Source organism: Otolemur garnettii, unplaced genomic scaffold, assembly GCF_000181295.1.
Source record: "Otolemur garnettii isolate 467f Iridium unplaced genomic scaffold, OtoGar3 scaffold00182, whole genome shotgun sequence".
Taxonomy (NCBI): domain Eukaryota; kingdom Metazoa; phylum Chordata; class Mammalia; order Primates; family Galagidae; genus Otolemur; species Otolemur garnettii.
The window spans coordinates 2012677-2024836 of NW_003852577.1; the positions used below are offsets into that span (position 1 = coordinate 2012677).

The following is a 12160-nucleotide window of genomic DNA, read 5'->3' on the forward strand; positions in this document are numbered from 1 at the left end:
TATTTTAGTTCACAGACTCCAGAAACGGTGTTTCTGAGGGAAAGAGTCACGAGTGGACGAAGAGCTGTCATTCAGACCGTCTGGCCCCGTGGGCCGTCTCCCTGCCCCCCCCCCCCCCCTCACCCCATCCCGCCCCTCCCTTCCCTTAGGGCCAGAGCCACAGAAGAAAGGCCCGGGAGGACAAGCACGCGGGGGGAGGCCCCCCTTCTTCTTTCTTCTTCTTCCATGCCACTGTTAATTGGTAGTTTTTGACTCTTATCAGTTAATTCTGCAGTGATGCATGAACTTTATATTCTCTTGCCATACCTCATCCTCCGTTTTTTGAATCTGTAAGCTTATGTCTTTGGCCAAATTTAGGACAATTTTCACCATTATTTCTTCAAATTTTTTTTAGCACCACCTCTCCTTCTAGGTGGATCTGGTAGCACAGATGTTCAATCTCTGTTGTATTATAATTTCCCAGGGCTCTGTTCATTCTGATATTTCAATGTTTGTGTTTTTCTATTTTTTAGATTGAATGATTTATATTGATCTTTAAGTTCATTTATGCCCCCACCCCACTATCATGTTTTCTTTTTCTGCTGAAACTTTTCTATTTTTACTTTGTTTCAAATATGTTCTTAATTATTCACTGGTGCATTTTTATGATAGTTTACTTTAAAATCATTGTCAAGTCCTTGTCAGATAATTTTGGTATCTGTGTCAGCTCCATGTTGGCATCTGCTCACTGTCTTTTCTGTTTTGAGTTGAGATTTTCCTGGTTCTTGGTATGTAGTATGATGAGTTATTTTTAGCTATAGCTTGCACATTTGAGATGTTAGGCTGTGAGACTGGTTTCCTGATAAATCTTGTTGCCTCTTATTACTAGACTAAGTAGTAGCCAGGCTTTGTTTCCACACACAGCATCTCTAGACACCTCCAACAGGGAGGCCTCTTCATTGCGTGGTGGGTGGTAGATGGACTCAGCTTTCAGGCACAGCTTCCGTCCGTTTCAAAGTTATATTCTTTCTGTTTTCCCATAACTTGTGACACTTACAAATTATTCTTCTAATTGAGTTTAGAAGAATGAATGAATGATTGATTATTCATTTGTGTTAGCCCTTTATCTACAGTGAAATACATTAAATGCTCATTATTATTCCTTTTGCTCAAATTTTCCTAGTTATTATCTGTTTGATGAATAAAGCTCATGCTATAGTTAAGGGATCAGTAAATTTATCTATGAAGTTTCAAAGAGTAAATATTTTACCCTTTTTTTTTTTTGCCATACGGTCTCTGTCCTACTGAAGGAGACTCGTCCCTTCGTCTCTTCTCTGAAGTCTCTTTAACACAGTCTTGGGGCAAGAGATCCAGGCAGAAGCTATAATTTAATTTTTTCTCTTCTTCCAGGTAATTGGTCATTTTGGTATTCTCTGACTCCTAGTAATGCTGAAGGTGTGGGTTATATGCTATTTTATTTACTCTTCTTATTCATTAGTGTACTTTGCTGAAGGATGTGTGAATTCAGGTACATGCTATCAACAAGATAGCTATAATATGGATCTCCTAATAGGAAACATCTCTGGCTATCACATGAAATGAGACCAGTGACAGCAAGGAAATCTGCATATAAGCTCTTTGACCTTGAAAGAATCACCAAATCTTTGAGCCTATTTTCTTTTACGTCTTTGCAAAATTAACATGGGTATAGGGCATGGTTTTCAGTTGGGAACATTTTATAAGGGATTTGCAAATATGTTTTTTCCTCAAATGAAGTTAAAGTGCTAAGTCATTTTCTTTATCTGCTTACGTTAGTAGTCTGAAAAATTGTGTCACTAAGTATGTTTAAAACCATAGAGGATAGACAATCTTTTTGGTTTTCTTTAGACTGGAAGTAACATGGTATGTTGGCCTCATCCTGTAAATAGTGTTTTTGTGTTATTTTTAGGTACCCCATTTATGAGGATAGGTAGAATTACTTTTCTACCTGTTTTAAAATATATCTGTCTGTCCTCAGGGACAGGGTCTATTGGAATATTTTTAAAATAAAAAAGTAAATAAACAATTTGCCTGATACATAAATGCAAAAATTGGGATAGAAGTTGTCTCAGATTTTTGTGACGAGTGATCTGAGATAGGAGTTGAGAGAAAGCTAAGGTACCTGCTACTTAATAGGTAAGCACATATCTTTGTCCTTTAAACCCAGACATATAAAACACTCCTAAAAGGTATAATGTATATTTTAAGTATTGAAACAAATATATACACTGGTTATTTTTTATTTCCTATAGATTCTTGTAGACACTGTTTGGGCTCTGTCCTACTTAACTGATGGAGGTAATGAGCAGATACAGATGGTTATTGATTCTGGGGTTGTGCCATTTCTTGTGCCCCTTCTGAGCCACCAGGAAGTAAAAGTTCAAGTAAGTATGTTAAAATTTTTCTTACGTGTATAGAATTGTGTTTGCTATAATGAGTTAACTTGTACAACCAGGCTTCAATTCTGTCTGTAAGTGCTCATCGTTTATAGTTCTCCTGTTAGTTTCCTCACCCTAATTTTGTGATTTCCAAATCTTTATTTCACCCATGTTCTTTGCTGAGGGTCAGACTCGGCATGGAAGTTGTTCTTTTAGACACGTCCTCTAAGAACACGTCTCTTAAAAATAGCCAGGCTTTGAGGGTGGGGGGTGGGGGGGCACCTATAGTCCCAGCTACTCAGGAGGCTGAGGCAAGAGAATCTCTTGGGCCCAAGAGTTTGAGGTTGCTGTGAGCCATGATACAACATCACTCTACCAAGGGCAACAAAATGAGACTCTGGCTCAAAAAAATAAACTAATTTAAAGTTAAATTTTTTAATTTAATTTGCTTTTAATTATTGAACCTTTTTTCCAACAATTTTTTAATAAAGTTTCAATTTTTTACAAGAGACTATTTAGAATTCAGAATTGCTTTCAATCTGCTCAGTGCTTTGTGCGAGGATGAAGTGTTAATCATTCTCTCCTTGCATTTTTATATTTTCTCAAGATTATGAAAAATACAGAATCAGTTCCATCCTAAGCAGATAAACTTAATAGAAAACATTTTATCCCCATCCTAGACAGCAGCACTCAGAGCAGTTGGCAACATAGTGACGGGCACCGATGAGCAGACACAGGTTGTCCTCAACTGTGATGTGCTGTCACACTTCCCAAACCTCCTGTCACACCCAAAGGAAAAGATAAATAAGGTAAGACAAAGTCCTCCTCATCATTCTTTCTTTCCCTTTCCTTATGTCAGTTTTAACTGTCCCTTATTTTCATTGCTGCTTGTTTGTTGTTTTCTTCCAAACCACTGCAGTGTGGATGAGGTTGTTTCACATCACCTTGGTGATTGTTTTGTGTCAACTTCTGATTGCTTCCTACAAGTACCGTCTTAAACTTTGCAGAATAAGAATATCTTTAACACTACCTATTTTTTCATTTAAATAGCACAGCCATTAGCAACTAGGTATAGGTGTATACAAAATCTGTCACTTGATTAGCTGGTATCTTTTTTAAAACAAACAACATAATTTACTCTCCATTCAAAATTGGACTGGACCTAAAGATGAAACGCCAACATTGCTCTAAGATTTTAAGGTTTATAAACAAATTAATTATTAATCTCTTAATATGTATTTAAATACTTGTCTTTTTATTTCTGGCTTATTTTATATAACATTTTCAAGGTTCATCCATTTTGAGACATGCATTAGAACTTCACTCTTTTATGGCTTGATAAAGATTCCATTGTATGTATTAGGTCATTAAATCTGAACTAATAAACAAAAGATTAGTTTATTATATCTGAAACAAGAAGCAGTATAGTTAATCCAAAGTGTACACCTAAACTATCAGCACAGTTTTCCCATATTAACTGTAGCTTGTGTATGGTAGCAGTGACAGAGCCTGGAGAGGAAATCCTGAAAAGCATTTTCCATAGTTTGTTGAGAATTGACTATTTTTTCTTGCAAGATGTGTTCCAAAGCCTGGAAGACATGGGAGTCAGTTCACAAGGTCTGGTGAAGACGGTAGGTGACAGAGTTTCCAATCTAGCTTCTGTAGTTTGAACAGCATTGTTTGTGAGACAGCGTTGTCTTTCAAGAGGATTGCCCTGTCCTTGTTGACCATTCTGGGCCGCTTAATTAATTGCAGCCATCCTCATCACATCATCCAGTTGGCTGCAGTAGACATTTGCTGTAATGGATTGACCAGGCTTCATGAAACTGTAGTAGATAATAACATACCTGGATCACCAAACAGACTTAATTACCTCTTTTTGATAACTGTTTGATTTGAACTGTGTTTGAGCACTTTACCTTCATCCAACCATTGTGCTGAATGCTTTTGATTGTCAAAAAGAATCCATTTTTCATCACATGTAACAGTATGGTGTAGGAATGGTTCGCCTTTACGTCATGACAGAAAACAAAGTCAAGCTTCTGATGCTCATTTAATTCATGCAGAACCCATCTCTATGGCTTCTTTACCTTGATGATTTGTTTCAGATTGTCCAGTATATTAGAATGATATCAAACTCTGCTGCTAATTCACATGTAGGTTGAGATGGATTCACTTCCACTATAGCTTTTAGCTCACCATTGATTACCCACCTTGGTCTCAGGTCTCCCATGTGGCTCATTTTCAAGATTAAAATCACCAGAATGGGCGGCGCCTGTGGCTCAGTGGGTAGGGTGCCAGCCCCATATACCAAGAGTGGCGGGTTCAAACCTGGCCCTGGCCAAACTACAACAAAAAAATAGCCAGGTTTTGTGGCAGGCGCCTGTAGTCCCAGCTACTCAGGAGGCCGAGGCAAGAGACCTAAGCCTAGGAGTTGGAGGTTGCAGTGAGCTGTAACACCACACTACTCTACCGCAGGTGATAGACTCTGCAAAGTGAAGAAGCTGTCTCAAAAAAAAAAAAAAATCACCAAAATGAAGCTTCTCAAACCATCGACATACTGAGCGTTCATTAGCCACATCCTTCCCAAACACTTCTTTTACTATTTCAAGCTGTCTGTACTGCACTGGTTCCACAGGAACCATGGAACTCATATTCAAAAATAACACGAATTTTTGACTCATCCATGGTTTCACAAAAATTGGTCTAGAAAAATTTTTGAAAGATAATCACAAGCCAGAGGGTACATTTGAAAGAATGAAGATGTTACCTTAAAATAAACAAAAACACCAAAAAAAGCTCCAAGAAGTGTCAAGGTGAAATGTAAGAGATAACACCCGTCAAACTTAGTATTTAGGAAATGAGACATTTCCTACTTAATGACCTATTTACATCGTCATCAGCAATGTATTAGGGTTCTTGTTTCTCCATGTCCTTCCCAACACTTACTTTCCATTAAAAAAAATTATCCTAGTAAACATCCTAGTAGATGTGAAGTGTTGTCTCATTGTGGTTTTAATTTGCACTCAGTTCAATGCGTTTTGTTTTTTTGAGACAGAATCTTGCTCTGCTGCCCCAGCTACAGTGCTGTGACATAATCATAGCTCATTACAACCTCAAACTCCTGGGCTCAAGGAATGCTTCTACACCAGCCTCCTAAATAACTGACACTGTATGCATACATCACCACACCCAGCTAATTTTTTTCTATTTTTAGTAGGATTTGGGGTGGGGGGTGGATCTCACTCTTGCTCAGGCTGGTCTCAAACTCCTGAGCTGAAGGGATCCTCCTGCCTCGGACTCCAGCATGCTAGGATTACAGGCATGAGCCACCACACCCAGCCTCTGATGCACTTTTATCTGCCTGAAATGCTAATATCCCCCAAACCCAGCAGAATTGATCATTTCTTCTTCTGTGTCATAACTTTATGTGGCGGATTGAGTATAATTTGACTCTTGGATTCTTAGAATTATATTGTCAAAAATCACATTTAATACATACATTTCTTCTAGTGAAGAAAAAGCCAGAGACTTCAGCGTCTGGGCTAGTTATTTTTACTGTAGAAATTTCAGCAATAAAGGTGATTTCTGTAGCTGAGTGAGTTCTATCACTGGAAACAGTTGAGCATTGAGGCAGCTGGACAAAAGTGTGTAGAGAGGCTCCGGCCTGTGATGCTCACAAGTGAAGGTCTCACGAGGAGGGAAAGGTACACATGTAATAGATAACCTTCTCAGCTTCAGCAAGGAGTTACTTGCTTTAAAAGTTTTTCACTTGAAGAATTTTTTATTCCTATCTATCTTGAGACCATCATTGGACTCTGGAGGTAGAAGTGACCAAGTTGGGTTTTTTCCCCTCAACATTTTACTTGAAAAAATTTAAACCTAGGCTGGGTACAGTGGCTTACACCTGTAACCCAGTACTGTGTGAGACCAAGGCATTGGATCACCTGAGCTCAGGAGTTTGAGACCAGCCTGAGTAAGAGGAACTCCATCTCTAAAAATGGAAAAACTAGCAGCTGTTATGGCAGGTGACTATAGTCCCAGCTAAATAGGAGTCTTGAGGCAAGAGGATCACTTAAGCCCAAGAGTTTGAGGTTGTTGTGAGCTATGATGTCATAGCCCTTTGCCCAGGGTGACAGAGTAAGACTCTATTTAAAAAAAAATTTTTTTTTGAAACTAGAAAAAAGTTTCAGAAATAGTTATGGTGAATGTCACCCATTTGCTGCAAACAAAAGATTCACCATTAATATCATGATTGAATGGCAAAATAAATTTAAAATATGTAATTCTTCAGTTGTGGAGAAGGAAGATACACATTTGACACTACCTTGTAAATAGGCCACTGAACTTTTTGTTTATGGCTTATAAGTCCCTTGAGGTTAGAATAATACTTAGGTTATATAGATCCATCCTAGACTACTTACATGCTTAATTTGTATGGAATATATGAATGATTATTTTGTCAGTAAATATTTCTAAAATAAAACATTTCACCTTCCTTTGAAGTAGTTTTTAATAAAGTTTGGAGAAATTCAGTCATATATTTATTTCTACCTGACTTTTAGAGGGAGCTAATATACAGAAATAACGAGTTTCGTGAATAGTGATTTTTGTCTGCTCACTTCTGTATTGCTATTATTTAGAATAAAGCAATTTATTTATTTATTTAGAGACAGAATCTCACTCTGTTGCATGGGTAGAAGGTAGTGATGTCATTATAACTGACAGCAACCTCAGACTCCTGGGCTCACATGACCCTCCTGCCTCAGCCTCCCCTTATCTGGGACTAGGGATGTGCCTCACAATGCCGGGCTGATTTTTTCTTTTCTTTTGTGGAGATGGGGTCTCACTCTTGCTCAGGCAAGTCTTGAACTCAAGCAGCCCTCCCACCTCAGCCTCCTAGAGTACTGGAATTATAGGCATGAGCCACCATGACCAGTGGCTTATATGTATTTTTGAATGGGTAAGTGCAAGGTTAATGGGGCCCAAATATCATGAATCGCAGTTTCTTTATAACTTGTTTAAAATGCAAGATGTTGTATAACCTAATCACATTTTAGATGCTGTGTCTTTAACACACCTCAGGTGATTTTGTTATTGTGTGTGTGTGTCTCTGTGTGTGTGTGTTTAATTATAGGAAGCAGTGTGGTTCCTTTCCAACATAACAGCAGGCAACCAGCAACAAGTCCAAGCCGTAATAGATGCTGGATTAATCCCGATGATTATTCATCAGCTTGCTAAGGTCAGTCATAAGTTCATCATATTTTTTCATATGTTATAGCCAGAACTTTTTGGATAAATAATTCATTTTATGATTTTGTTTTTACCTTCAGGGAGACTTTGGAACACAAAAAGAAGCTGCTTGGGCCATCAGCAATTTAACAATAAGTGGCAGAAAAGATCAGGTGAGTTTGAAAAACCTGACTGCCATGATTATTACCACTGGAAAGTACACTGCTCTCTCAAGTTGAATAGTTACCATTTATTTTTTCACTCTGTCCTGTGTTCTTTGGGGTAAAAGATAATTATTATCCTGTTTGTTTTTTATTTAAAGAGACAGGGTTTTCACATGTTGTCCAGGATGAAGTGCGGTGGCTCTTCACAGGCACAGTGCAGTGCAGTGCAGCCTGGAGTGAGCTCCTGGCTCAAGCCATCCTCCTTTCTTAGCCTCCTGAGTAGCTGGGACTATAAGCATGTGCCACTGCACCCAGCTGGGGAAAAGATAACTATATACTAGATACAAATATTTCTTCTCTTTTTTTTCTAGGTTGAGTATCTTGTACAACAGAATGTAATACCACCATTCTGTAATTTACTGTCAGTAAAAGATTCTCAAGTGGTTCAGGTGGTTCTAGACGGTCTAAAGAACATTCTGATAATGGCTGGTGATGAAGCAAGCACAATAGCTGAAATAATAGAGGAATGTGGAGGTAAGAGTCGATTGACTGAAGAGCAGTAGTTGACCCCTGGAACTCTAAAGCATTAGTTTTTATAAAGTCAATTATTAGAAAGAAAATTATTAGGATATGTTGTTAAATGATTACAGTATGTTGCTGTTCTTTATTTGCTATATGAGCCTTCTAAGAGGATTTTCCAGAAAAAATTCCATACTTTGCAGAAAACTGTTGTGAAGACTGCTCTATAACCTTCCTAGAGCTTGAGGTTGCTTTTTAGGAAACCTAGTACTTCTCTTGAGTCATAATACATAAGCAAACTGAAGCCCCTTAAAACCACTACCATAGACATACTTAAGTTTGAAAAGCTTTGTTAATCCAACATTTCTCAAACTTGACATTGAAACCCTTTTGTTCAGGTTGTGTCTGTTTGATTCTGTGGACCCTACTTTAGGAAATATTTTATTGTTGGAAAGGGTTAATGATTTCCAAGTCATCTAGATATTTTGTTGCAGTCCTGTAGGTTGTAATGGTTCTTACTAGTGCCACAACTGCATGCATGCTGAAGTATGTTATGAAAGTTACTTTGAGATTTTAATGAGAAAAAACTGTGATTTGAAATACTGTTATTTCTCTGGTAGTGACATAAGAAGCATATAGGTTTTTTTTGTTGTTTTTTTTTATTTCTTATAGCATAACTGTGTACATTAATGCAATCATGGGGTACAGTGTGCTGTTTTCATATACATTTTGAAATACTCTCATCAAACTGGTTAACATAACCTGCATGTCATTTTCTTAGTTATTGAGTTAAAACACTCATACTCTGCTTTTAGAAAGATTCACTTGTACCCGAAGCATATAGTTTTAAATTCTATTATTATTTATTTACTTGGGTGTATAGTAGCATGATCATAGCTCATTGCAGCCTCAAACTACTTACTTAGATCAAGTTATTCTCCTATTTTAGCCTCCTGAGTAACTGGGACGATGGGCACATACCATCATGCATAGATAGTTTTTTAAAATTTTTTCTTTTTTGAATTTTTTTTATAGAGTTGGAGATCTCACTGTGTTGCCCAAACTGGTCTCAAATTCTTGGCTTGAGTAATCCTCCATGTCATCCTCCCAAAGTGCTGGGATTATAGGCAGAAGCTACCACATTCAGCCTAAAATGCTATTTTAAAAGGCACCTATTCAATATGTACTAACATGTCCAAACTCTAAATAGCTTACCGTATCATGTTTTACTTTTTATATTTTCTTGACTACTTTGTACAAATATTCTACTCAGTTTATTTATTTTCATTTATTTATTTGTTTATTTTATTTTTTTTTTTTTGGCAGTTTTTGGCTGGGGATAGGTTTGAACCTACCACCCCCAGTATATGGGGCCAGTGCCCTACTCCTTTGAGCCACAGGCACCACCCTACTCAGTTTATTTTTTAAGAGAAGACAAATGTGATAGCATCATAGTACTCAGACGAGAAGGATTTCTTAACAAGAAATTACCCCAGAGATTTTTAAGGATTCTTGTCTAAGGTCACAGAAGTAGGTAGTAATAGAAGCAAAATTAATATCCATATTTTCTTGCTATTCTTGCTTTAAGATAATTCAATTTTAGCATTGTAGTCAGGCTTATGGCTTAACCCTGTGAGTTGGAACATCTAGAGAATTGTTGCTCTTCAATTATCAGTACAGCTGCTTCTGTCTGGAAGTAGTAATTAGGTTACATATTTATTTAGTATTTTGTGATTTTCTGAAGCACTTTACATTTATTATCTTTGACACTTCTCCTTTTTTCTGGTTTATTACTATATAAAGAGAAAAGCAGCTATTTGAAAATAACCTAGTCAAAAAGACATTTCAAGGAAGAATATTGATAAGGTTTAAAATTTATACACATGGATGTGTGATGCATGGCATAATGATATTGGAAATGTAAACAAAGGCATTCTGTGATTGCTGTTCTGAAAAACTGTTTCCCCATATTCACTGTGGCTGTAGGATGTTAAGACCCCTATTCACTTTTTTAAAGAAAGTTTTTAAAAATTTAAAGCTTTATCTTTTGTTAATAGCAATAAGTCATTAAGTTTCTAAAAAGTTACTTTTATAGTCACATAAAAGTAATAGCATTTAGAAAACAAAGAGAAAGATATAAATTACTGTATGAGAAAGTATGATTGTATTAAAGCAGTCTGGTTCAGAACTGTACTGTCCTTAATTTGCCCTGTAACTTGAAGTAAATCCCTTTGCGTGTCTGGGCCTCACCAGACACGCAAGTGGAGTGTTCAGGTAGAGTGTTCAGGCTGCCTCAGGGACCAGGACTTCTAAGGAGGAAAAAATTAGTGGGATCATGCCCCCATTATGATGTTAGGTGGGTGAGAGTGGTGTCTGAGCTCCTTAGTATTTCTCCATGGTTAAAATGAGCATAGTTTTCACTAATATCTCCTTATCAATTATTTGGTTATTTTTATTATTTTATTTATATTAGGTTTGGAGAAAATTGAAGTTTTGCAGCAACATGAAAATGAAGACATATATAAATTAGCATTTGAAATCATAGATCAGTATTTCTCTGGTGATGATGTAAGTATAAAAATATGGTGTGTCTGCATGTTAATTAAAACCTACACATGTAGGTGTAAGTGTAAACGTAAACTTACTGAGAGATTTCCTTGTATTACTAATATGATTTTAAGTTTATATTTCCATTAGATGCTCTATCAGTCAATTCTCTTAAATACCTTGATACTTCCTTATAAGGTAAAATTATAAGGCAGTTGTTTCATTTGTAATCTATTAACTGAGGAGAAATAGTAAGTATATATAAAAGACATGTTCACATAGGTTAAATAAATTTATAGATACCAGGACCTAAGAAAAGGGCAGATATAAATGTGTGTTCAAATTTTTTTTTGAGGCATAGTCTTGCTCTGTCGCTCTGGGTAGAGTACCGTTGGCCTCACCCTAGCTCACAGCCTCAGACTTCCAAGTTCAAGTGATCCTTCTGCCTCAGCCTCCCACGTAACAAGGGACTACAGGCACCCACCTGCACACCTGACTAAATTTTTATTTTTTGTAGAGATGGGGTCTTGTTCTTGCTCAGGGTGGTCTTTGACTCCTGGGTTCATGGTATCTTCCCATCTTGGCCTTCCAGAGTGCTAGGATTATTATAGGCATGAGTCACCAACCCAGCCTGTGTGTTCAATTTTAAATTGTTAACTATCTTAATAAGATTTCTGATTTACCCAATTATTTGGGAGTGATTAAAACATTTAAATAGGATTCTCTCCTGAGAGGTAAAAAGTCATTTTCAGCTTATACCATAATGTAGTATTGTAACATAATAGGGGTTTTTTTTCTTTTTATAGATTGATGAAGATCCCAGCCTCATTCCTGAAGCAACACAAGGAGGTACTTACAATTTTGACCCAACAGCCAACCTTCAAACAAAAGAATTTAATTTTTAAGTTCAACTGAGTGCAGCATCTTTCCCACATTCAATATGAAGCACCACCAGATGGCTACCAAATGATAAGAACAACGGTGACAACGGCTCTAAACACACATGCCTCTTCATTCTGATGCTTCTAAAGCAGTGGTTCTCAACCTTCCTAATGCCGCAATGTATTTTCATTGTTATAAAAGGGTCGTGACCCACAGGTTGAGAACCACTGTTCTAAAGCAAGCCATGTCTCAGTCACTTTGCAGTTGCCAAAAGTCACTCTCACATGGACTGTAAATGCATATGCATGATTTCTTAAACTGTTTTAGAATTCTCCTTAACAATCTCAACTATCCCGTTTTACCCTGTTCCCTGGTGCCACACACTGATAACTACAGTCTCCAGTTTAGAAAATTTCCGTA

General features: G+C 37.1%; 1 protein-coding gene across 4 annotated transcripts in view; it reads left to right on the forward strand.

Moving 5' to 3' along the window:
* The window catches only part of KPNA3 (karyopherin subunit alpha 3), a 101326-nt gene extending 89399 nt beyond the window's left edge, over positions 1–11927 (forward strand). For all 4 annotated transcript variants that reach the window (XM_012811983.2, XM_023507429.1, XM_023507431.1 and 1 more), the window contains 7 exons: positions 2271–2402; positions 3077–3205; positions 7534–7638; positions 7730–7801; positions 8164–8326; positions 10785–10879; positions 11665–11927. In XM_012811983.2, coding sequence (XP_012667437.1) covers positions 2271–2402; positions 3077–3205; positions 7534–7638; positions 7730–7801; positions 8164–8326; positions 10785–10879; positions 11665–11763 — 795 coding nt within the window. In that variant the 3' untranslated portion in view covers positions 11764–11927. The remainder of the gene's footprint in view (positions 1–2270; positions 2403–3076; positions 3206–7533; positions 7639–7729; positions 7802–8163; positions 8327–10784; positions 10880–11664) is intronic.
* Positions 11928–12160: the final 233 nt, after the last annotated feature.